At 36.2% G+C, this 27,420-nt stretch overlaps 1 protein-coding gene and 1 long non-coding RNA gene across 5 annotated transcripts in view; one reads left to right on the top strand and one right to left on the bottom strand.

Moving 5' to 3' along the window:
- ABHD18 (abhydrolase domain containing 18) overlaps positions 1-4,059 on the top strand; it is a 50,630-nt gene extending 46,571 nt beyond the window's left edge. For all 3 annotated transcript variants that reach the window (XM_032857955.1, XM_032857949.1, XM_032857957.1), the window contains 3 exons: positions 393-771; positions 1,605-1,767; positions 3,570-4,059. In XM_032857955.1, coding sequence (XP_032713846.1) covers positions 393-771; positions 1,605-1,767; positions 3,570-3,621 — 594 coding nt within the window. In that variant the 3' untranslated portion in view covers positions 3,622-4,059. The remainder of the gene's footprint in view (positions 1-392; positions 772-1,604; positions 1,768-3,569) is intronic.
- Positions 1-27,420, bottom strand: part of LOC116867943 — a 70,731-nt gene that overhangs the window by 37,376 nt on the left and 5,935 nt on the right. For both annotated transcript variants that reach the window (XR_004382695.1, XR_004382692.1), the window contains exon 2: positions 12,320-12,455. This is a non-coding gene — a long non-coding RNA (uncharacterized LOC116867943). The remainder of the gene's footprint in view (positions 1-12,319; positions 12,456-27,420) is intronic.

Below are 27,420 nucleotides of genomic sequence, written 5' to 3'. Positions count from 1 at the left end.
TCCTTTTAAGACTAAATGATAATCAGTTATTGGGCATCTGCCTTCAGCTCAGGTCGTGATCCCAGGGTCCAGGGATTGAGCCCTACATCTGGCTCCCCACTCAACAGGAAGCCTGCTTCTCCCTCTCCCACTGCCCCAGCTTGTGTTTCCTCTCTTGCTGTGTCTCTCTCTGTCAAATAAATAGAAGACATAGTTAAAAAAAATTAAAAAGCATTTAGAAGAAAATAAAGGAGAATGTTTAAAAAAAAAAAGACTAAGTTATAATCCATTGTATGTATGTACTACATTTTATTTATTCATTTATTCACTGATGGAATTTGTGTTTTGTCTTTAACAAGGTTGTTAAATAAAATGTATTTTATAATAAATGATATTTTCTTTTATTTATTTAGACAGATTCTTTCAAAATGGGACAAGAGTTTGTGAAACGCTTCCCTATCAGTGCAGATAAGCTAACTAACCTTAATGTGGTTTCTGGAACTTTAAATTTAGATATGAAAAACCAAGTTGTATCCCCAAAACCTAGTGAGTGTCATAAATCTAGTAAAACATCTGTCAGTGCCACATCAGAAAGACTCTTATTGCAAGATACCTCTAAGATGGAGTGCTTCAATCAAACGCTTTCAACCAACAAAAGTAATTATACAAGTTGCAATCCTCAGTCATATCATCTACTCAGTAAAGAACACAGAAGAAACAATCTTCAGAAAGAATCTTTAATATTCATGAAAGGAGTCATGGATGAATGTACTCATGTGGCAAATTTCTCAGGTACCAATTTTTATATGAAATTAAGAATGTTTGCTGGTGTGTAAATATTTGTGAAATATTTTTTAAAGATGCTTTATAAAATAATTTCATATTTTCAAGAGTATGTTTATTGTTGGCTCCAGAATATATTTTCCAGGATAAGTTAGTTACTTAAATGCGTCATATTTTATCCATGATAATCTAAAACCATCTTATTAGTTTAAAAATATATTGGATTTTGTGGGGAATAGGGGGATTGGGTAACAGGGTGTTGGATATTGTGGAGGGCATGCGTTGTACTGAGCACTGGGTATTATATAAGAGTGATGAATCACAGGCCTGTACCCCTGAAACAAATAATACATTATAGGTTAATTAATTGAATTTAAATTTTTAAAATATATGTTGGATTTTGTGTCTTTTTTAGAATGTTCATCTTTTTGTTTTAGAGATAAATATTATGATATTATGCTGTATTATAGTTGGTTTTTAACTTAATCATAAAGTTGTAGGGGCGCCTGGGTGACTCAGTTGGTTAAGCAGCTGCCTTCAGCTCAGGTCATGATCTCAGGGTCCTGGGATTCAGCCCCAGGTCTGGCTCCCTGCTCAGGAGGAGGTGTGCTTCTCCCTTTTCTTCTGTCCCCGCCCCCACTCATTCCTAGTCTGCGCTCTCTCTCTCTCTCTTTCAAATAAATAAATATAAAATCTTTTAAAAAAATTTAGTTTGACAAATGTTTCATTTAGTGTACTATCAGGGGTATTTCATTTTCTAATATGATTAATAGTATTTATATAAAAATCTTAAGAGTTTTTTAAGGGCATATATGTTTTCTCTTTTAAAATTCTATCCCTAGTTCCAGTTGACCCAAGCCTCATTATAGTGGTTCAAGCCAAAGAAGATGCTTATATTCCACGAACAGGAGTTCGAAGTCTACAAGAAATTTGGCCTGGTTGTGAAATCCGTTATCTAGAAGGGGGTCATATTAGTGCTTATCTTTTTAAACAAGGACTCTTCAGGTAAGATGATTTGTCTAAACAGGTATCTGTTTATTTGCTTGTTTTTTGGAATTTTTTTTTTTTGGCCTCAAAAAATAGAGAAGATTGGGTATTTTTATTATATGTTTTAGTCTTCTTTTTTCTTCCCTGCCTCCCTCAATTCTTACATTGTGATACTTTTTCCTATACCATCCTCTTCTTTTTTCTTTTACAGAACTAGGGAAGTAGCATATGATAGGCTGTCGCGGCCGGCGCGACAAATTGACCAGGGTTGAGAGGGTAAGAGGATGGTGAAAAGAAATTAAGAGACAAAGAGATGGGGGCAGGAGGAGTACCAAGGAGGATGTCCAATAGTGCCAAAGTTTATTTTACAGAGTTCTGATTTATACCACACAGTAAGGGAATCACCTCCTGTACATCTGGTGCTAGTTTCTATTTTGGCCTGAGAATAGTTGGTCATGCAGAGATATCAGACAGCTTTGACCTTCGTGGTTTGGACACTTAGGCCATAACTCAATATTCACAAAACATAGGAGCCTTATTAGCTTAGTCTTGAGACAGCAGCTGCAATGGCAACAAGCCAAACCTTAACAATATTCTCATAACAATCACCAGGGAGACACGGTGGCACTCTAGAGATAGCTCGCCACCTGTGAAGGTCCTCGGTTGAAGAGGTTCCCAAGAACTGTTGCTCTATTGAGTTAACCCCTTCTAGGCACGAGGCCCCCAACAATAGGCCCCCAACAATATTGTGTGTTTTTACCCTCTTCAGATATTAATAGCCAGGTATATTTAGGGTGGAGGGAGGAACACCAGGGTTTAAAACTTGCTTTGGTTCATCTTGAATTTTTCACTCCACTTTCTTCTCTCAGATGGCATGAGCATCTATGGAAGAGTCCAGCACTGTTTTTCAGTAGCAAGTGAATATTGAACCTTACATGAGAAGTGAAAATATTGGTTTTAATGTTAATAACCTTATATGACTCCAGTACTTACCAGAAGTTATAAAAATTTTATGCTGTATCTCTAGTTTTTGATAGCCTGTATTATTTCTACTTCTATTCAAATTTAATGGCAAAAGGTATCATTGGGATATATTTATCATTAATGGTTAAATAAATTGGTTCACATAAAGTGCTTAGATAAGTGCCCTGTGCATGCTGTGTTTCAAAACTGCCAGCTGCATCACTAGATAACAAAGAATTGTATTATTTCATGTTTGACATGTTTTAGCTCTTTTTAATCCAAGAAATAATTCTTTGTATGTTGTCACTTATTTAGTTTAACTTTTATATGTCACTTTAAATGTCCAATTAAAATATTAAAACACCCTGTGAAGGAAATATTGGAAACTAAGGCTTCTGCTTTTAGTTCAGTTGCTAAGAACATGTGTTTTTCTGGACAGAAAGCATCCTTATCATAATTTATGAAACAGGTTGAATAAATACTACATTATGAAAAGTTACATAGCCAGTTAATTTTCAACAAGTGACATACATACATACATACATATTTTATATTGCATATATATATATTATATAAATGCATATATTATGTAAGTTCAAAGGCACAAAAAAGTATATCATAGAAAAGGTACTTCTGAATTCATCATCAGTTGAAAGCACATTTGAGGTTTTCTGCAGCTGTGGTGAAGTTACATGGATCCAAACACCCACCCTCAGGTACCTGCCTCTTTCAGAGCTATTTGGAGAGGAAGTCAGGTTGCAAGCCACAGGTAGCTTTGGAAATAACATAATAAAAGTAGTGTCCATCTTCCTCTTTTGCTCATTACTTAACAATTTTTCTTTCATCCTCAATTTTAGACAAGCCATCTATGATGCATTTGAACGCTTCCTCCATAAATATGCTAACTAATTGGATCGCTGTATGTAACCAGAATGGCCATCATGTTTCCTACAAAAGGAGTTTTTCATCTTTTGATGATAAGAAGAATAAGCAGAAAGCACTATATATCTAACTGCTATCATTTTAGTCTGGAATTCATTGTTATGATTAGTCAACAGTGATCTTTAAATACATGTGAATAATTTTAAGCCAATATTTGGATGAAATAATGTTGAAGTATTTTGTTACTGTTTTGTGGGAACCCCATATATGCAGTATTTTGTCTGTTGTTACTATTTATGAAAACCTTAAATTTTAAATTGTGAATAATTTATTAATTAAAATAAATTTATTCATAAAAACCTTATTGGTTTTTAAAGAACTGCTAAATCAAGCTAAGTTTGTAATACATCAGCATGTATTGTATACCCTTACATGATAGTTCTACTATTGATTTGAGAACATGTTTCTTTCAACTTTAATTTCTGCCATGGAAATATTTATGGAAATATTTAATGATGTATAAAATCAGTGTTAACTTTGAATTCTAAAAAAAAATCCTGATTGCTTCATATTTAGGTAGTTTTAATAATTAAATGTGGGAATGCAGATAGGATGCATATGACTTGGCTGAACTCTAAAACTTTACCAAATATGAGGTTAGAAAATGATGCCAAACATGTGTCCCCTACTTAAGAAGTTTCAATTCATGAAAAATGGAAATGATGAAAGACCTATTGCATTACTTGATACTGTGTCTTAACATTTTCTTATATACTCTGGGTTTGCTAAACATCCAACTTTAGTCAGATATACTTGATAGCTTTGGCTTTTTAATTTCAGAAATTAAAGACCACATATGAAATTGATTTGTTCCATATAACTTCATTTTACAGAAAGGATATAATAACTACTAACTTTTTTAAGTGGAAGATTATATGATTAGATTTGGTGCTTTTTATGTTAAACTTCTCAAGCTAAGATCTAAAACATTTGAAAAAAGTAGAATATATTTTTGGGAATTGTATCAAGGTTTGGAATAAATGTATTTGCGTTTTATTTGTTTGAAATCTGTGTTGTCTATGGATTATTTTAAAATATGTATTCCTGGTCTAGCAAGGATATTTGAATTATAATGTGCCTTCATATTCTTTTAGAAGATTTTATTACTGTCTCCATCAGTTTAACTTAAAAAACTATTTTAAAAAATCACTAATATGAAGTCATTGATGGTATACAAAACCGTAAATTCTGTAAAACTGCTTTGGCATAGCAAACCAAATCGATTTGGTTACAGCCATTTGGCCTATAGCCATTTTATATCTTTAGACTAGAACCTTTACTTTTAACTGAAAGTATAAAATGTATTAAAATTCTTAAACAAAATACCCTTTAAAGATAAAATAAGACTTATTGTCAAACTAATTACAAGGATTTTCTTAGTATATAGGAGGCAATATGATTGAATGCTTTCTGAATTATACCTTAGTAAAACCAACATTTATTTTTTACCTAAATATTTCTTACTAAGCAATAATGTACTGTGGTGTAGGACTTTCTGTTGGTAAAAGAATGAAATTTTATTTCATTTTAATTAACTTCTAGGTATAACTAGTTTTTCCCAAATAAATATGAAAGGAAGTTTTAAAAATTTCATCTCTTAACCAGATGTTTTTACGAATATTATCCACACAACTTCCTAAATTGATCAAGGTGCAACATACCTTTTCTTAAAGTTTTTTAATCCACTTATCCCAAAATAGTGACTCAAGCTTTATATATACACATTTATATGTATATATATAGTGTAAGGTATATACATTATATATATAAAATAACATGTTATATATAGAGATAGACAACATACGTATTTTAAAAAGTGCTGTCTGCCATTTTGAGAATTGGGTACATAAACTGCTAAAAATTCATTTAGGCCGCAGTTGCAAACTTGCAGTCAATACCGGCCAGTGTGGCCCACAGCTGTTTATTTAGTGTGCATAATATTTCAAAATAGTTTGAATTTGAAGTCTTTCGACTGGGCATGCATTTCTAGTTTGCCACAGTCTGCTAGACTCCCTTTTTCATCAGGCTGCTTCACTACTTTGTGTTTCCTACTTAGCCCTGAACACATCTGAGTTTGAGACCCCTGATTTAGATCTGTGGTTACAAAAGTTTCTGAATTTCATGATTTGCTAATGTTGTATTTACTATTATTTTAACATGTGAATTTTAGATTGTTATGAATGTAATTTTTTAATGTGGTGCTTTCTCTCCTAAAGATTATTGAATTAACACTGTAACTGGAAAGTTTTCAAATCATTTCCAAATATTTTATACTTCACAATAAAAGTCTATTTAAAAAGTTAATTATTTCATATATCCAAGAAGATTTATTCTGAATACAGAATGCATGTGTCACATTTGATTAATGTATCCAAACTTGGATTGAGTGTATATTCCTCCTTCGTTTTATTATAAACCAAATAAAGTAAGGCAGAAAGAAGGGAGGCTTTAGCAGAATAGTACTCAGTATCTGCAACAAGAGCCAGATTTCTTTCCCCCACAAATATGTGTGATCCCAGGGAAAACAGCATTCTGACAGTCCATCTTACCTGAATGCTGTATAATTAGATATAATTCTTGGATATAATTAGATTTATGCTAGTAAATGTTATAAGCAATTAAAAATCTAGAGATAACTATAGGACTGAGAATGGGAATGCTGGGCAGAGGCTGCTATAGAAACTGGGTTTGGAAATAAAAGGAAAGATATTGGCAAATGAGACAAAGGAAATAGAGGTACATTTGGACCATTTTGTAGGAGTAGAATAACTTAATTCTAGGACTATTCTTACAGGCAGAATCCTAGGAAACCAATGATTTCGTGAAGAACTTTGAAAACAGTTTAAAAATTTTTGGACCAAAACACAGATTTTCCTCAGGACCAAAAGAATTAATGTGCAGATTCACCAGATTGTGTTAATTTTAAAAATAAATAAATAAATAAACTTAAACCATGAAAAGTCAATTCTCTGCATAACCCATGACTCACTGAGGTGTAACTGTTCCTATATTACTGTACTGGATAATTCAATAGAAATAAAGTTGTATCCTAGCACTTTGCTATTCAGAGTATGGTCAGTGGATTGGCACCATCCTCTGGGAGCTTGTTAGAAATTTAGAATCTCAAGCACCATCCCAACCTCACTGAGTCAGAATTTGAATAAGCTGGTTCACATACACATTAAAATTTTTAAAACCCATTTAGAGTCAGTAGTACTCATATTTTAGCTTGCATTGAAATCACCTGGAACTTTGTTAAAACACAAATTTCTAGACCCTACTACCCTGAGTTTATGATTCAGTAAGTGGTGCAGGGCTGGTGAATTTGTATTTCTAACAAGTTTCCTAGGTTACTGTTGCTGTCTGTCCAGGCGTTACACTTTAAGAACCAAAAAGCCAAGGCTCTAATTGTATCTCAGGCCTGGAACATATTAGAATCACCTGGGGAGCTTTAAAAGCATAGGTAAGTGGGTGTTCTTACCTATGCTGAATCTCTTACCCTAGAGATTCAGATTCAATTGGCTTGCAGTTGGTATTTTCAAAGCTCCCTAGGTGATTCTAATGTGCAGCCAGGTTTAAGAACTGTGTGCTTTAAAGGACTCAAGGGAAGAGGACGAGCTGTTGAAGGGAAGGATGTAAAGTCGGTAAATCAACACAGATTTTGGAAAGGAATTCCTGATACTCTGGGTGTTATCAGTACCTCAGAAGTATTAAAGTAGCCAAGAGGGCCTGTGTTCCTTTTGCTTCTGCTATTTTGTTATGGGTAGACATGTGTTAGAAAGAATAGGATGAGCTGGGGGTGGATTGGGTAATTATGTGCAGCAGAACTTCTTTAAATCTTAAACGTTAACTCATCTTGGCAACTTAAAGCAGAGACAAGTATGAGCAAAGAAATGCTAACCTCTTTCCTTTATTTTCTTCAACCATAAACCATGGCTCTTTGAAAAGTTAAAGCATGTCTTTAGAAATCATTCCTCTCATGTGCAGAGCAGTTACTCCTCAACTTTTCCATCCATCTCGGTCAACAAAATAGTTGCCTTTATTATTGTATGTTTTAGAGACACTTTTTACCAACTCGAATCTTTTTTTGTTGTTGTTTTTTTTTTAAGATTTATTAATTTATTTATTTATTTGACAGAGAGAGAGAGAGATCACAAGTAGGCAGAGAGGCAGGCAGAGAGAGAGAGGGGGAAGCATGCTCCCTGCAGAGCACAGAGCCCGATTTGGGGCTGGATCCCAGAACACTGGGATCATGACCTAAGCCAAAGGCAGAGCCTTAGCCCACTGAGCCCTAGGCGCCCCCAGCTCAAATCTTTGATCCATTTCCCTTGCCCTGTAGATGACATCTGACCATAAGTCCTTACACTCAGGCAGAAGACAATTATTGATCCTACTCTGAGTTTTTACTTAAGTTCAACTGTAAACCTATACCACCAATTTCACCTGCTAAGCATTCTTTCCCCAAGTCACAATGATGTAGGAAAGACCTTAGGGTTTGAAGCCAACAGCCAAGAAAGAATTCTTGAGACATCTTTGGTGCAAAAAGTGGTTTAATTAAAGCATGGGGACAGGACCTGTGGGCAGAAAGAGCTGCACTGGTGTCTTGCTGAGTAGCCCATAATACACTTTCAAGTTGGGAGGGGGTTAGGGATAGTGTAAGCCTCCCAGGTATTTTGGAAACAAAGTTTCCAGGATCCTAAGGGATTGGTCAGCCAAGGAGGGCGTTGGGGGGGGGGGTGCTATTGTTACGAAAGGTCACTTGTTACTGTTTAATAAAAGCTCAGTAATGAGACATTTCTGGTATATATTGGTGGGGTGGGTCATATGCTTGGGGGATGATTATCAAACCTGTATCTTGGCGGATGGGGGATGGGTAGAGATAAAGGAAGTTTCCAAAGGAATTTTTATTTGTTAAAGTAGACTTATAGGATCCTGGGGGTTGGGCTAAGATTGCCTTTAGCCCTCAGCAAAGTATCAACACTGAGGCAGTTGAGTCCCTAGAGGAATGTCACTCTGCCTGCTTTAAGAACTTTAAGAACAACAGGCTGAAAATAGTAAGGAAATGTAATAATTTTTCTTCTGCCTTTGTTTCCCACATCAACAACTCAAAAAACAATTGGCTAATTGATAATGATAATATGGAATACAAATTTATTTTTTACTTGGAACTATATGTTTGTGCATTTATTACTTCACTGGCTTCTTTCTAGATGTCATTTTATACCAATGTTGTCTTAGATTTTAAAGTAGAAGAAGATAAATTGGTAATTTGAGAGATGTACTGGGAAGCCCTTTTCAGTCATAAAATCTATGTTGAGAAGAGATAGGTTTGTTGTCACTTACAGAACTGTATCATCAGGACTCTCTGGCGTTTGCTCTTATTTCTGCTTTAGGGTCATGTCTTTAATTCATTCTTTTGTATCTCCACAATGAATGATGATTCTGAGGGCTAGTCTAGTAATTTTCTTTGTGTCATGATACCTACCAGGTCTTCAGGTTTTCATATCAGAAGGTAGGCAATCTTGTCTCTCCTTGGACTGAATTCATCAGAATAGACAAGGAAAAGATCACCAAATGCATGTTTCTTTTTAAGAGTATTTGTAAAACAAAGAAATGTATATGGGAGTTATGACTGTATTTTAAGAGGACAGGGACCACAATGATTATCACATTCCCAAACCCAAACTTGCAACCCCATAGCCAGGCGCCAGATAGATTTATATATATTGCACTTAAGTCCACTTATTTGTTCATTTGTTTATTGATTCACTTAAAAAATATTTACTGAGTACCAGAGACAAAGCTATCAAATAGAATGCTTAAGACAGTTTTCAAGGACAAGACTAGTCCCCTTTAACTTGACTTGTACAGAAATTTCTGGCTTAGCTGTATACATAGATTGGTTTTTTAACAGCTTTATTAAAATATAATTTAGACATCATACAATTCACTGATTTAAAGTATATAATATTAGAGTTTTGGGTATATTACATTATTTTTTAAATTGTGGTAAAACTATAAAACATAAAACTGGCCATTTATGTAAAACATTTTTAAATGTGCAGATCAGAGGCATTACATTCACAATGTTGTGCAACCATCACCACTAATTTCTAAACTTTTTAACACCCTATATAAACTGGGTTTTTTTTAAAGATTTTATTTATTTATTTATTTATTTATTTATTTGATAAAAAGAGAGAGGAGAAAGAGCACAACGGGGTGAGGGGCAAAAGAAGAAGCAGAGACCGCTAAGCAGAGGGCCCGATGCAGGGCTTGATCCCAGCACTGTGGGATCCTGACCTGAGAGGAAGGCAGAAACTTAACTGACTAAGCCACCCAGGCAACCCTGATTTTTTTCTTTTTTTTAAGTAGGCTCTGCACCCGGCACAGAACTGAACTCAGGGCTTGATCTCACAGTTGTGAGATCAAGCCCTGAGTCAAGATCAAGAGTCAGACACTCAACAAACTGAGCCACCCAGGCTTCCTCTACATAAACTGATTTGTATTTATCTATCTATCTATTTATTTATGATTTTTATTTATTTATTTGACAGGGAAAGAGAAAGCATAAGCAGGGAGAGAAGCAGGCAGAGGGAGAGGCAGAAGCAGACTCCCCGCTGAGCAGAGAGTCCTATGTAGGACTCCATCCCAGGACCCTAGGATCATGACCTGAGGCCAAGGCAGATGCTTAACTGACTAAGCCACCCAGGTGCCCCCATAAGCTGATTTTTCAATATTTGTTTTAAATTGATGGAAAAGTCTTACTCTTCTCAGTTCTACCACTGGATACAATGCCCCTATATGTTTTAAGCATCCCAATGTGTTCTTCATACTAACATTTATTGGAACTCATGCCAGTTCTAACACTTGCTATCCCAAAATAAATTCCTCAATTTCTTCAACACTCATTAACTACAACTTTTAGAACAGAGATGCACACCAGAGAGCTATGCTTTATCTACTAAGCTTAACTTTGCTGACTTAATTTCCATCAATATCTTAATTCAATAACATTTAAAGTCAACTTAGAGGTATCTGAAAATTCAAAATATCCAAAATCGAACTCATTATGCCTGTCACCCAGGAATTTCCCAAGCTTCTCCCAATCCATTCTTCTTTATTCATATTTTTGGGTTTTGGTAGCCACTACCTATCCAGTTCATTAAATAAGCAAACAAAAGGAACATCCTTGACCCTTATACTCTCCTCTCTTACTCACTCAGATCCTCAGTCTTATTATTTCCCAAATATTTCAATAATCTCCTTTCCAAACCCACTAACACAGTCTTAGTTCAGGACTTTGTTATCTTTTTTTCAGAATGACTGCAATATTCTTTACAAAACAATTTTTTAAAAGTTAACAATGGAGGTACCTGGGTGGCTCAGTCATTAAACGTCTGCCATCCACTCAGGTTGTAATCCTGGGGTCCTGGGTTCGAGCCCCACATCGGGCTCCCTTCTTGGGAAGCTTGCTTCTCCCTCTCCCACTCCTGCTGTTTGTGTTTCCTCTCTCACTGTGTCTCTCTCTGGCAAATAAATAAATTTTAAAAATAGTAATAAAAAAAAAGTTAACAACGTTAAGGGGCGCCTGGGTGTTTCAATCGGTTAGGTGTCAAACTCTTGATCTCTGCTCAGGTCTTGATCTCACAGTTGTGAGTTTAAGCCAAGCACTGGGCTCCACAGTGGGCATGGAGATTACTTAAAAAAAAAAAAAAGTTAATAATGTAGTATTTGCACAACATTTAAATAATTAGTATTACTACAACTACTAGCCAACACATAGAACATGCTATGCATCTAGCACATTGTTAACATTTTACTTTTATTCTTCATAACCATCCCTATGGGGTAGAAACAATTTTACTTATTTATTTTTATTATTATTATTTTTTAGAAACAATTTTAAATGGGACCCGAAGCCAGGCATTCTAGTTCCACAGGCTATGTTTTTACCCACTGTGCCATATTCACTTTTTCTAAAAAAAAGATTTTACTTATTCTTTTGAGAGAGAACATGAGCAGGGGCAAGGGGCAGAGAGAGAGGGAGAAGCAGACTCCCCACTAAGCACGGATCCCAACGTGGGGCTTGATCCCAGGACCTGGAGATCATCACCTGAGCCGAAGGCAGATGCTTAACCATCTGAACCATCCAGGTGCGCCATGCTTAACTTTTTAAAATCAAAAGTCCCATGAGGCTCCTTCTACCTTACCATCTGTCCCTAGTCCCAATCCTCTTTAAATATAACTTTTCTATAATTTTAGCTGATTCATCTATTTACCTCCATAATTCTAAGTAATGTGCTTATACTTGACATCAATTGTAGACATTTATGTTGTTACTGTATTTGAGAATATATTCCTTATAAGCTACAAATGACAGTTTTTTTTCTTCAGAATGAAATTATATCACAATTTTTGGTTAAATGAGTATATAATATTTATATTACTATGACTAAATAAATATTGTTCAGTGCTGAGCTAAGCATATTGTATTACAATTCCACGTTGTTTTTCTGTAGTTAATTGCTTTGCTTGTTTTCCTATGGACTTAAAACTTCACTTTTTTCCAAATTCTGTAAAGAGATCAGCCAAAAAATGTAAGAATGATTTTGCCAGATTTTCAAATAATATATAAGTTCCACTTTTAACCCTGGTGACCTACCTCTCCCAATTCTCTCCAGCCTTCTTTCCTCTAGTAGTAGTAGTTCTTATGTTGAATCTCCTGTTTTCTCATTTCTCTGGTTTCCTTTTTCTTGGTTTTCTTTGTAGTTTGGAAGCAGCACATCCTCTGCTGCTTTCTGAGAAAGGAATAATAGGAGGTTTTGAAGCTTGTATATTTGAAAATTCTTTTCTTTTCACCCCCCCAAATTTTTATTTAAATTCTAGTTAGCTAAAATACAGTGCAATATTGGTTTCAGGACTAGAATTCAGTGGTTCATCACTTACATAAAACACCCAGTGCTCATCATAACAAGTGCCCTCCTAATACCCGCCCCCCATCTAGCCCATCCCCCACCTTCCTCCCTCCAATAACCTTCCGTGTGTTCTCTATTGTTAGGAGTCTCTTATGGTTTGTTTTCCTCTCTCTCTCTCCACCATATGTTCATTTATTTTGTTTCTTAAATTCCACATATGAATGAAATCATATGGTATTTGTCTTTCTCTAATTGACTTATTTCACTTAGTATAATATACTCTAGCTCCATCCATGTTGTTAAAATTGGCAAGATTTCATTATTTTTACAGCTTATATATCAATGTTCATAGTAACATTAATTACAAGAGCCAAAAGTGGAAACAACCCAAATATTCACTGATAGATGAATGAACAAACAAATGTGGTACCTATATATAATGGAATATGATTCAGCTTTAAAAAGGAATGAAATTCTGGGGCACCTCGGTGGCTCAGTTGGGTAAGTGTCAGACTCTCGGTTTCGGCTCAGGTCATGATGTCACAGTTGTGGGATCAAGCCTGATGAAGGGCTCTGTGCTCAGTTCAGAGTCTGCTCCAGATTCTCTCTCTCTCTCCCTCCCACTCACTCCCTATCTCAAATAAATAAACAAAATCTCACAAAAAAAGAAAGAAAGAAAAAGGAATGAAATTCTGACACGTGCTATGACATGGATGAAACTTGGAAAAAACTAAGTGAAATAAGCCAGTTATAGTACAGTAATATCCTTTCACAGGAAATACCCATACTTTTACTGAGGTTTTTAAATTGCATACTACTGTCCTTGGACAAAACTCTCAAAGTAACATCTAATCATACTCATTTAAAGAGATACTCTAAGATAGTATGATTTCACCCTATATATTTTTCTCAATTGACTAAAGACTTATATCTGATCTTCCTGTATTTCTTACTTAGATTTTAACTGACAGATGATAAACTAAAAATATTTATTTTTAAATTGTTCAAAACAAAAGGAAATTTAAAAAAAAACTTTTAAAAAAATCATCCAACAATAATGGCTAGGAAAAATTTCCTTTAATATTTCCTAAGATCTTTTAGAAAAGTTAAACATAAAAATTTCAGGTGAAAAGGTAAGATTATATCAGCAAATAAATAACCAAGAAATAGGAGATAATGGAAAATGTCTAGAAACCCATATTTTTTATGTATATAAATATGTATATATTTATACATATATTTTCTTTCTCTGTCAGCTGAGAGGTCCTGGAATCAATGACACCCCAGTAACAAGTATCACATCTAATGCACAGATCTTGGTTTCTTAACTCATAACCTTGAGATCAAGACCTGAGCTGAAATCAAGAGTCAGATGCTTAACTGACTGAGCCACCCAGGCTAAGGTTTTATTTAAATTACAGTTTGTTAACATACAGTGTAACATTAGTTTCAGGCATGCAATATAGTGATTCAACACTTCCATACGACACCTGGTGCTCATCACAAGTATTCTCCTTAATCCCCATCATGTATTTTATCCATCCCCTCATCCACCTCCCTACTAGTAATCTTCAGTTTGTTCTTTATAGCTAAGAGTCTGTTTCTTGGTTTGACTCCCTCTCTTTTTTTTTTTTTTACCCTTTGCTTACTTGTTTTGTTTCTTAAATTCCACATGAATGAAATCATATGGTATTTGTTGTTCTCTGACTTATTTCGCTTAGCATAATACTTTCTAGCTCCATCCAGGTTGTTGCAAATAGGAAGATTTCATCTTTTTGTAGCTGAATAATATTCCACAATATACACACGTGTATATAGTATACACATATGCATATATGTATACACATATACACACACACCCCACATCTTCAACCATTCTTCAATCAATGGACACTTGGGCTGCTTCTGTATCTTGGCTATTGTAGATTGTGCTACTATAAACATTGGGATATATGTATCCCTTTGAATTAGCATTTTTGTATTCTTTGGGTAAATACCCAGTAGTGCAATAGCTGGGTTCTAGGATAGCTCTATTTTTAACTTTTTGAGGACCTCCCATACTGTTTTCCAGAGTAGACAGCTGCACCAGCTGTAATTCCCACCAAGAGCACAAGAGGGTTTCCCTTTCTCCACATCCTTGCCAGTCCTGTTGTTTCTTGTATTGTTGATTTTATCCATCCTAACAGGTGTGAAGTGGTATCTAATTGTAGTTTTGATTTGCATTTCTCTGATGATCAAGGATTTTGAGTATCTTTTCATGTGTCTGTTGGCCATTTTTATGTCTTCTTTGAAAAAATGTCTATTCATGTCTTTGGTCCATCTTAAACTTGGTTTGTTTTGGGGGTGTTGAGATTTATCAATTCTTTATATATTTTGGATACTAATACTTTATTGAATAAGTCATTTGCATATATCTTCTCCCATTCCATATATTGCCTTTTAGGTTTGTTTATTGTTTCCTTTGCTTTGCAGAAGCTTTTCATTTTGAAGAAGCCCTATTAGTATATTTTTGTTTTTGTTCCCTTGCTTCCAGAGATATACCTAGAAAAATATTGCTACTCAGAAAGGTTACTGCCTATGTTCTCTTCAAGTTTCACATTAGGCATTTCATCCATTTTGAATTTATTTTTGTGTATGGTGTAAGAAAGTGGTGCAGTTTCATTCTTTTGATATTGCTGTCCAGTTTTCCCAACACCATTTGTTGAAGAGACTGTCCTTTTTCCTATTGGATATTCTTTCCTGCTTTGTGGAAGATTAATTGACTATATAGTTGGCGTTCATTTCTGGACTTTCTATTCTGTTCTATTGATCTGTGTCCATTTTTGTGCCAGTACCATGCTGTTTTGACTGCTACAGCTTTGTAGTATAACTTGGGAGTCCAGAATTGTGATGCCTCCAGGTTTGCTTTTTTTTTTTTTAGAACCCATATATTTACTATGAATATCATTCATTCCCATGAAACTCCAAGTGCTGCAACACAAATTATAGAATGATGTTAATTCCATTATAAAACACAATTTTAGGGGTGTCTGGGTGGCTCAGTGGGTTAAAGCCTCTGCCTTCGGCTCAGGTCATGATCCCAGGGTCCTGGGATGGAGCCCTGCATCGGGCTCTCTGCTCAGTGGGGAGCCTGCTTCCTCCTCTCTCTCTGCCTGCTTCTCCACCTACTTGTGACCTCTCTCTCCATGTCAAATAAATAAATAAAATCTTTAAAAAAATAAAATACAATACAATTTTATAATTAAAAAGTTTTGTGAGTCATTAAAAAAGATATTGTTAGTGGACAAAATCTGTATGGGTTTGAATGACTTATCAACAGTAGCCATTTGTCAAAAAACTTTTTTAAGGTGGCTCCACTTAAAAAGCCACTTAAAAGCCAACTGGGGCTTGAACTCAGGACTGTGAGACCAAGAGTTGCATACTCTGCTGACTGAGCCAGCCAGGTACCCATCATTTGTCAGTTGCTAAATGATCCAATTGCTGCAGAAGAACCATAATCTGCATTATCTGCATAACTCCCCTGATCAGAAAAGTCATATCCTGTCAGCAGTAACAAAATGGCATCAAGAGAATGCATCAAGAGAACAATGGCATCAAAAGAACAAATTATTCTTGTTTAGAATGTTTTGTTTCTAAAAAAAAAAAAAAAACAACAAAAACAAAAACAACAAAAACCAAAAACAAAACAAAACAACCAAAAGAATGCTTTGGTACTTCCATCTGGATGTGGGTATATATGAGTTCACCTCACAAAAAAATATTATGTCAGAACTTAGATATTCAAAACCAATTAGGACTAGAAATCAGTAGTTTTACCTTTACAATGAGTTACAATAAAGATATCAATGAGTTATTAATCAAAATTATAAACAGTATGGAAAAATGGATATGTAAATATGCACAGAAAAAATTGGAAGGCTATAGAGTACCAGGGGAGTGAGAATGGAAGGAACAAATTAAACTTATCAATGACCTTATTGCTAAAAATTTTACCATAGCATGTATTATTTCAAACAAACATAAAAAAATGCTGTCATTTTGTTTTCTTTGAGATTAATGGCTTATGATAAATTTCTAGGAGTGGGATGATTAGCCTAAAATACCTAAATACTTCTTCAGTGCCAAATCTTTTGCCAAACTGGAAAATATATTTTGAATGTTGCAGATGTAACACATCTTCAAGTATTTACTATTTTAGCATACAGTATGGAATTCTGATAAATATTTCTCCTATAAAACGGTGGCAAAGTCTTTTTCCATTATAGCTCATTTGCACTGTTTTCAGCCACCTGTCTTCTAAAGCAGATAAAACTCGGATATATTGGGAAGTGAATAAAATAGAGAAATAAACTGATGTATTAGTTTTCGAAAAGCTTCCCTAAAACCAGGACAAACCAATCTAATATTTCAAGATAAAAAAAAAGCAAGTTGCAGAATTGGTTGCATAGCAGTATATAATACTAAGAAAAACCTTAGCAAAAAAGATACATATTTACAAAGCAAAATGTTATGACCCTGAGAATGTTCTTTTGTATTCCCGAGAAATTGAAAGAATTTTGAGACTGGCAAAGGATTTTGATAATAGAGCAATCCTGAACTATGTGAAGTGGACAGCTCATTAGTTAAAGAACAAATACTAATAATCAGTAAACAAATTAATTGTAGAAATAAATAATAGAAAACAAAACTGATGATTGTTATACTTGCACAGGTAAAATATATATATGGATGAAGACTCACATTTTCTTAATGAAGTTTTAGTGTAAATCAACCCAGTAAATATCAGATTTTATGAAATAACTAATCAGCATAACATGAAATCAAATGCAACTAAAGTGATATTTAAAATTTATGAATTTATAAAAACTTGACAAAATTTAGAATTGCAAATTTGACCTAGTAAAATCAGTCAAAATAAAGGTCTTCTTAAAAAAAAAAGGTCTTTTCTTTGTTTTGTTTTTTGCTTTTTTAAAGATCTTATTTATTTATTTGACACAGACAGAGAGAGAGAGCACGAGCAGGCAGAGCGGCAGGCAGTGAGAGAGGGAGAAACAGGTTCCTTGCTTAGGAGAGAATGACACAGGACTTGATCTCGGGACCCCAAGATCATGACCTGAGAAAGCAGACGCTTAACAGACTGAGCCACCTAGGCGTCCCAAAATAAAGATATTCAAAGAAAATTCACAATATAAAATTAAGAGGGACAAGATTTGATCCAACCAAATTATTTTAGTTAAAAATTAGTATGAAAATGAAACTGGCTTAACTGCATTATATAAAAAATTGACTAAAAAATTATATTTTTCCTGTAGAACTTGCTCCCAAAAATACTTTGGTAAGTGTTCTAACTAGACCATACATAGTCCTGTAGCTAAGAATTTTGGTCTCTAAGATAAGAGCTACTGAAAGCCATTAAAAGTTTTTTTTTTTTTTTTCAGGCGGTGTGGGTGGGGATGGGGTGGAGAAATGTGGAGTTGGGGGAGACTGAATATGATTTAATGTGTTTTAAATAGCTCATGCTCTCTGGCTGTAGTAAGAAGAACTAGTTTGTAGGGAGCCCACAGTCCATGCAAAGGAATCCATTAAAAGGCTATCAGAGTGGTCCAGGTGAGAGATGATGATGGCTACAGTTATGATGGTAATGGATATGGAGAGAGTGGGTGGATTCTAGAGAACATTCTGGTGATGGATTGGTAATGGATTGGAATGGGGGACAAGTGAGTGGTGCCTTTCAAAGAGAGAACCCTGGAACACCAGTGTGAGAGGATGGATCTAGAGGCTAGTCTTGTATATACAGATTTTCAGATGTCTAAAAATAGGTAGTAGGATATATGAATTGGAAGCTCACAGCTTCTGCTCAGAAGTCTGAGCAGAAGGAAAAAACTTGCAATCACTGGTGTTTATATGGTAGCTGAAATACAGGCACAGTTAAGATTTTGAGGAGTCGAGGGAAGGAAAAGGACATAGGACAATATTTCTCAAACTTTTTGGTCTCAGCACTGTTTGTACTTTTAAAACTTGAAGACCCTAAAAAGCTTTTTTAAAAATTAAAATATTTTTATTTATTTGTCAGAGAGAGAGAGGGAGCACAAGTAGAGCAAGAAGAGCAAGAAGCAGTCAGAGGGAGAAACAGGCTCCTCGCTGAGAAAGGAGCCTGATGCAGGACTTGATCCCAGGACCCCTGGGATCATGACCTGAGCCTAAGGCAGACGCTCAATCATCTGAACCACCAGATGCCCCAACCCTAAAGGACTTTTGTTTATGAGTATACATTTATCAATATTAACACATTACAAATTAAATTTTTTTTTAAAGATTTATTTATTTGACAGACATAGATCACAAGTAGGCAGAGAGTCAGGCAGAGAGAGGAAGGGAAGCAGGCTCCCCGCTGTGCAGAGAGCCCGATGCGGGGGCTCGATCCCAGGACTCTGGGATCATGACCTGAGCCGAAGGCAGCGGCTTTAACCCACTGAGCCACCCAGGCGCCCCACAAATTAAAATTTTAACAAATATTTTCATACATTTGGGGCGCCTGGGTGGCTCAGTGGGTTAAGCCGCTGCCTTCAGCTCAGGTCATGATCTCACGGTCCTGGGATCGAGTCCCGCATTGGACTCTCTGCTTGGCGGGGAGCCTCCTTCCCTCTCTCTCTGCCTGCTTCTCTGTCTACTTGTGATCTCTCTCTGTCAAATAAATAAATAAAATCTTAAAAAAAAAAAAGACTCTAAAAAAAATATTTTCATACATTTAACTTAACAATGATGATAATAAACGCATTGTGTGTTGTATTAGACTCCTAGGATTGCTGTAAAAAAAAAAAAAAGCACCACAAACTGCTGGCTTTAAACAACAGAAACTCTCTCACAGTTCTGGAGGCTTGAAGTCCAGAATTAAGGTGTCTACAAGGCCATGTTCGTTTTGAAGTCTCTAGGGAAGGATTTATCCCAAACCCCTCTCCTAGCTTCTGGTGGTGGAAAGCAATCCTTGCTGTCCCTTGGCTGGTGACAGCATCTCTGCTTCCTTCATGTGGCATTCTCATTTCTGTATCTGCTTCCAAATTTCCTTTTTCTTATGAGGATACCAATGATTGGATTTGGGCTCACTCTATTCCAGTATAATCTCATTCTACCTTGCTTACCTACAAATGAATGTTAACATAAATAAATGAAACATAAATAAATGAAAACTAAGTTGGTATTCAATAAATTTTTTTTAGTGAATAGTGCATTATTTCAGTTTTGTAAATCATTTTAATATCAAGCTTAATAGAAGACAGCTGGACAGTCTGTCTCTAAATCCTCTTGGTAAGCAAGGCACTAAAGGTCTTGCCCCCTGTAACTTATATTCCCATGCACCTCAATTTTGTCACTAATTTAGTCAAAGGAGGAGCAGGAGGAGAGAAATTCCTCTCAGGGACAGGCGCAGAAGGCAGCACCTGAAACACTTCCTCTAAAGTCTGAAGTTCTGGTTACAGAGTTGTTGTTGGTTTTGTGCTTATAAAGATGCCTTCTAGCTTTCTGGCTAGGAAGGTCATGTTTTCAATTCCTCAAAGAGAGTCAGTTCAGTGGCAAAGCCTGCAGGGATGGGCAAGGCTATGTAGCAGTGCAGCCCCAGCCGGGATGAACATTTTTCCTTTTACAGATGATCTAGGGTCACACTGGTGGCCTGGTCATATCCTTGCTTGTACCCCTGAGAAATCCTTCAAGAAGAGGGGACAAACTTTTGTGCAGTTGCTGTTCCTGTGAAGCCTGGACTTTTGCTCCCTGTTTGAGCCCTCTGCTCACCTCTCGGCTCAAACACTCCAAGAAGAACCTCTCTCACCCCATGTCTGCCATTTGCCCTCTGAAACTGGTGAGCAATTTGAGGTCTGAAAGGTCATCAAGGACTCCCCTGTCTTGGCTGATAAGCAGAATGGTCTTGCAGGTTACCTTGGCAACATGTACAATGCTTGTTTGGCCATTACTGTACAGTGATTACAATAGGGAGGGGCTGGAAGTTGAGTTGATCACCAAAGACCAGTGGCTTAATCAATCATGTCTAAGTGATGAAACCTCCAGAAAAACTCCTATATGGTGGGATTCAGAAGTCTTTCACAAATACACAGTGGTGCCAGGGGGGTGACATGCCCAGAGGGGGCAGGGAAGCTCTGAGTACCTCCTCCTCCATAGTTTATCCTATGCGTTTTTTTCATCTGGCTGTTCCTGAGTTGGATTTGTATCCTTTACAGCAAACTGGTAAGAATAAATAAAGTGTTTCCCTGAGTTCTGGGAATCATTCTAGCAACTTCTCAAACCCAAGGAGGGGGTGTGGTGACTGATTTGTAGTTGGATGGGCAAAAATGTGGGTGGCCTGGGTACTCTACTTGTGGATGATGTCTAAAGTAAGGGCAGACTTGTGGGAATGAGTCCTTTAACTTTGATGTTGGACACTAACTCTGGGTAGTTAGTATCAGAACTGAATTGAATTGTTGGACACCCAGTTGGTATAGGACGATTAGAGAACTAACAGATTATTGGTGGCTAGTGTCAAAAACACTCTAGACCTGTCATCAAAATCTGGCACCTGGGTGGCTCAGCGGGTTAAAGCCTCTGCCTTCCGCTCAGGTCATGATCCCAGGGTCCTGTTATGGAGCCCCACATCGGGCTCTCTGCTCGGCGGGGAGCCTGCTCCCCTCCCCCCTGCCTGTCTCTCTGCCTACTTGTGATCTCTGTCTGTCAAATAAATAAATAAAATCTTTAAAAAAAAATCTGTTCCAAATACTCATCTGTTAATGCTGACCTGTAATGAGATTTTATATATTTCAACTTTAACAATGTCTTTTCATACATACATATCAGGTACTACATCTATTTATATCTATTTATATGCAAATGCTTTTAATTAAATATATTCATCACCATTTGGAAAGCATTTATGGAATTCTATTAGATTCCTCTCGATATTTGCCTTTTAGCAATAGTACAAAGTGATGACAGCACCACATATGGTTCCTCTCACAATGACTCAACTCTGCCTTTGTTTCCCACATTTGTGGTGGGAAAGTGGCCACAGACAATATGTAAACGAGTGAGCATGCTGTATTCCAATAAAAGTTATTTATGGAACTGAAATTCAAACTTCATATAGCATTTATGTGTCATAAAAATACTTCCTTTTAAATAACCTTCCATTTAAAAAATGTAAAAACCATTCTTAGCTTGCACCTGTATAAAAATAGAGGGTGGTCAGGATTTGACCCATGGGCCATAGTTTGCCAAGTGGTGATCCAGAATATTCATGAAACCCTGAATTATTTTCCAAATAATATATTTTCACTGACCTTATGATTGTCTTGCAATCAAACAGTTAAATAGTGATAAATATAGTTGCTGGTATTTAAGGACTATGTAATAATAGTAAAAACATTTTTTAAGTCAGAAAAAGAAAGTCAATAGTCTTTCTTATCCTTTGTCTTACCAATGTATGATTTGGTAATGTTTCTAATCATTTGAAAAAATATTGGCTTAGTTATGCAGAACTTCCAAATATTGACATATTTCATTACACAGCATCAAGTTATATTATTAAAATCACTCATCAGAAAAAAGTATCTTTAACCTCTGGGAAGCTGTTGAGCTCATGCTGTAGTTACATGTTTTCCAAATTCCAATTTTCTCTTGATAGCTTGAATTTTATCACTGGCAACAAATATCATCAGTTGTTGCCATTGACATGACAGGTTCACTTCATTCATTTCTAGGAAAATGTCTGCCAGATTATCTAAGCATGAATAAACCTGGTCTGTTGTCAGGTGTTCTTTCAAGTACAAATGAGTTCCATGAAGAAAGGAGCTAGTCCACTTACAACTCAATCTCAGTGCTTTTCTTCAAGAAAACCATCATACTTTAATATATAGCAGAAATGAGTTATATATACTTCCTATTTCATCACACAGAATATTAAAAGACTCACATGGTTAAGCTTTAATCATACTAATAATTTTTATTGTTCCACCAAGGATGTTCTTAGGTGAAACTTGCAATTTTTGTTTTTTTGACTACAAATGTGTGGTAGAAGAATACAATGACTGCTAGTGTGGTTTGGTGCCATTGGCTTGATTTGTGCTGAGTTGCTGGCAGATTTATCCACCATTGCTTTTGTGCCAGCTGTACAGATACCAACAAGGGAAAAGGCAAATAATATCCTAGTATTATTATGAAAATAGTTTTGACCTCGAACTTAAAGATTCCCTAAAAGAGTGTCCAACATTCTAAGGGTTTAGGGAGCACAGTTTGGAAATATGCTAACCGAAGACAAAGTCTTGGGTATCTCTATCAACAGTTAATGTTTAGGCAAAGAAGAATTAAAGAGGTAGACTGAGAAGTGGCCAGAAAGGCAGGAATTGAACAATGAGAATGTGATATCAGGGAGGCAGGGAGAAGAGGAACAATCAGGAACTGATGGAAAAACAGAAATTGTACCACAAAAATCAGTAGCTATGTAGATATGAATCTCACTCAAATGTAGTGGGAATTTATTGATTATCTTACACTGATGGAATATAAAATATGAATCCATTTGATCTTGTTTCTAGGGGATAATGACACTAAAACCATAGAGAAGGAAATGCAATCCTAGCACCCCATATTTTTATGCAGCGAGGAATATCTACACACTCATAAAATAAAGCTGTTTATGGATGCTTAAATTTTTAGAACCAATCTATGAACAAAGCATAAAGAAGACATTATGGTTACATAATAATGATCACTCTTGACAATGTAAATGAAAGGAAAAAATATCATCCATAATATGTCATACTCTCAAACACTGCCAGTGTTAGTGTAAATTAGTACAAAAGTTTGGAAAATGGCTGGGCAATATCTAGAATGGATTAAGACATATGTATTCTATGATTCAGAAATTCAAAATGATATAGTACTTACAGTATGATTTCATTTATATATAGTTTAAAAAACTAGGCAAATCTATGGAACACATTATTAGGTGATAAACTATAAAGATAAGTAAGAAAGTGATTTTCTCCTTTAGGGGAGGGGGAAAAGTGCTGTGTATAGGAAGGGACACATGGGGGTTCTAATTCTTTTTTCTTAAAAGATTTATTTATTTGAGAGAGACAGAGAGAGAAGTCATGCACACAAGTGGGGAGAGGGGCAGAGGTGGAAAGAAAGAATCTCAAGCAGACAACTCTTGGAGTAGAGAACCCCACATGGGCTTGCTCCCATGACCCCAAGATCAAAACCTGAGCTGAAACCAAGAGTTAGATGCCAAACCAACTGAGCCACCCAGGTGCACCTGGGGGTTCTAATTCTTAACTGGTGTAGCCATTACATGGTTGTCCAGTTTACCCATTAACTTGTATATTTGTGGATTTTTACCTTTGGGGGACACTTTTCTGTGTATGCTTTATTTCACAATAAAAAAGGTTAAGATGTTAATACAAAGAAAACAAAAACTAGAATCTAGAACAAAGGGTTGGGTCATATATTCTTACTCTACAGAGCAAGGATACAAGAGATTCTATCTAAACTTGATAGAATAGTCCTGGGTCCTGGGATCGAGTCCTACTTAGGGCTCCTGCCTGCTTCTCCCTCTGCCTGCTGTTCCCCCTGCTTGTATGTGCTCTCTCTGACAAATAAACAAACAAAATATTTAAAAAAAATTAAATTGATAGAATACTCAAGTAAACAGTCAAGTATATTAGTTAAACAACAGAAAAAACCCACAAACATCAAAAATAGAAAGGGAATGGAGGATGGGCTCATGTAAGTGTGTTAAATCTTCATGTTTTATAGTGGCAGGTCAAAAGTTCAAAGAACTGACTTTAGGGATTAGGATTCAGTAATGTATAACTTTTTTCCCACCAAATAAACAATGTTGTACCATCTGGATTTACCATATACACAGATTAACTGGATTATAAAAAGCAAATCACCACAAGCTACTTTTTAGTATTGCTGAACAAGTTTAAGGAAAATGAAAAGCAGTATAGTATAGTGCTTCATATTTCATATTTCATATGAAATACAGAGAACTACAGAGCAAGATTGGTTGTGTTTAAATTTTTGTTCTAGCACTTCCTAACTGTATGATCCTGGACAAGCCATTTATCTACTTTGTCTCTGTTTTCTCATCTGAAAATGGAGGAAATAATCATCTCTATTTTATATCACTGTTTTGAGGACTAAGTTAACATATGCAAAGCACTTAGAATAGTGTCTAGTATGTGTGTATTCTTAACTATTAGCTACCATTCAATTTGGATAAATGAAGCTGGAGGAAGAGAAAGATGAAGACTGAAAATCATCCAATGGATTTATTAATAGGTATGTCATAGGTCATTGGTACTTTTTTAAGATTGTATCTATTTTTTTGACAGAGAAAGATCACAAGTAGGCAGAGAGAGGGGGTAAGCAGCTCCCCGCTGAGCAGAGAGCCCAATATGGGGCCTGATCCCAGGACCCCAGGATCATGACCTGAGCTGAAGGCAGAGGCCTAACCCACTGAGTCACAGGCACCCTGGTACTTTTAATGATGTGGTTGAATATGAAGCCAGAAGCTAGACTGAAAACAAAGAAAAGAAAGAGATACATACTTAAGTATTTATAGGAAAATTTTGTGATTCTAGGATTTACTTTAAAATATTCCAGGAAAAAAACGTGTGTGTGTGTGTGTGTGTGTGTGTGTGTGTGTGTGTGTTTGGAAGTTGTAGTAGGCAGAAAATAAGAGTTCCCCTAAAAATGTTCTCATCTTTTGAACTAGTGCCTTAAAAGGCAAAAGGGATTTTGTAGATGTGATTACATTAAGGATCTTGAGATGGAGAGATTATCCTGGATTACAGGACACAGATGGTTCTAATCTAATGGTATTTTGAAGATGGAGGCCTAAGAGAGAGGCAAAGGGAGATCTGACCATAGAGGAAGTCAGAGAAATGTGATGTGGAAGGACCTAACCCACCATCACTGCCCTTGAAGATGCAGGAAGGGACCTCTGGCCAAGGTATGTGGGCAGACTCTAGAAGCTCGAACAAACAAGAAAATGGAGTCCCTTCCTAGAGGCTACATGAGGGAACATAGCCCTGACAATACCTTGATTTTACCCCAATGAGACCCATGTTGGACTTCTAACCTACAGAACTGTAAAATAATAAATTTGTGTTGTTTAAAGTCACTAAATTTGTATGAATTTGTTATGGCAGCAATAGAAAACTAATACAGGGGTGTATATAAACGAAACAAAAATGGCAAAATGTGGTTGTTAAAGTTGGATAATAGGTAAATGAGAGTTCATTACAATATTCTTTCTACTTGTGTTTATATTTGACAACTAAATGAAAAAATAAAAGAATTATTTTCTCTTCAATGATGAACTTAAAGAAATTGATGCATTAAATATCAAATACGAGTTACCGTTCTTTAATGAATAATGTTACTGTTAAGTGAATTAGATTCTGGTCTTCATTGATCTACATATTCTTTATCTATAGGTAAGGTTTGTTTTTTTTTTTTAAGATTTCATTTATTTATTTGATAGCCAGAAATTACAAGTAGGCAGAGAGAGAGGAGGGGAAGTAGGCTCCCTGCTGAGCAGAGGACCACCCCCCATTCGGGGGCTCGATCCCAGGGCCCTGGGGTCATGACCTGAGCTGAAGGCAGAGGCTTAACCCACTGAGCCACCCAGGCACTCCTAGATTTTTTTTTTTAATTTGTCAGAGAGAGAGAGCAAGCACACACACATGCACAAACAGGAGGAATGGCAGGCAGAGGGAGAAGGCGGCTCCTCACTGAGCGAGGAGCATGATGTGGGGCTCAATCCCAGGAATCTGGGATCATAACCTGAGCCAGAGGCAGACACCCAATGGACTGAGCCACCCAGGCACCCTTAATTTAGCGCTTTTTTAAAAAAGTGAAATGGAACAGAATAGATTACATAAGAATGTGTTCATTTAGTAAAGATAAGTAGAGCTTTGTAAAACCTCTGGTTCAATTGTACATATCAACTCATGAGGTATGAAATCCACTGCACAATGCATTCTGCCTCTCTAAGTGCCTAAATAGACCAGTTCACCAGTGTGTCCCTAGGGCCTAGCCTAGTTTTCAGTGAACTTTTATTCAATTGATTAAAATAAGCCAGAAGTATTAAGAAGCTGAGAACTTTTTCTTAATTTCTACTCAAAGCTTATCTTTGTCTTCCTTCCTTCCTTCCTTCCTTCCTTCCTCTCTCTCTCTCTTTCTTTTTTTCTAAAAATATTTTATTTATTTATTTGAGAGAGAGAGAGAGTGAGAGAAAGCATGTCACAGGGGAGGGTCAGAGGGAGAAGCACTGCCCCCACCCCCAGCAAGGGGCCCAAATGCAGGCCTCGATCCTTAAACTTCAGGATCATGACTTGAGCCAAAGGCAGACACTTAACCAACTGAGCCACCCAGGTGCCCTGAAAGCTTATTTTTTCTGATGTCAACCACTGAAGTCCATCTGAATTTGAATTTAAAGATCTCATCTTTGTTGTGTGCTAGCGTTAGAAGATTTCTTCTCCATTAGCGCCCACGGTTCTTGGTCATCCCACTTCAAAGAATGAAAAGGTAGGCCGGAGGAAGAATGGTGGGCAGCAAAGCAGGGTTTACTGAATGATAATAAAGTTTATTGAATGATAGAGTACAAAGCTCCCTAAGCGGGAGGGGACCCTAGAGGGTTGCCATCAGAGTTCGTTCCTTCCTTTCTTTTTTTTTCTTTTCTCTTTTCTTTTCTTTTCTCTTTGCTTTTTTTTTTTTTCTTTTGCCCTTAGAGCTTCTAAATGTAAGGGGTTTTTAAGGGCTTGTTGGAGGCTGTTTTAATCTAATTAGCCTGTGC

This window comes from Lontra canadensis, unplaced genomic scaffold, assembly GCF_010015895.1.
Source record: "Lontra canadensis isolate GAN:19392208 unplaced genomic scaffold, GSC_riverotter_1.0 scaffold1, whole genome shotgun sequence".
NCBI lineage: Eukaryota > Metazoa > Chordata > Mammalia > Carnivora > Mustelidae > Lontra > Lontra canadensis.
The sequence above is the reverse complement of the archived record's forward strand: the minus strand, read 5'-3'. Positions and strand labels throughout refer to the sequence as shown.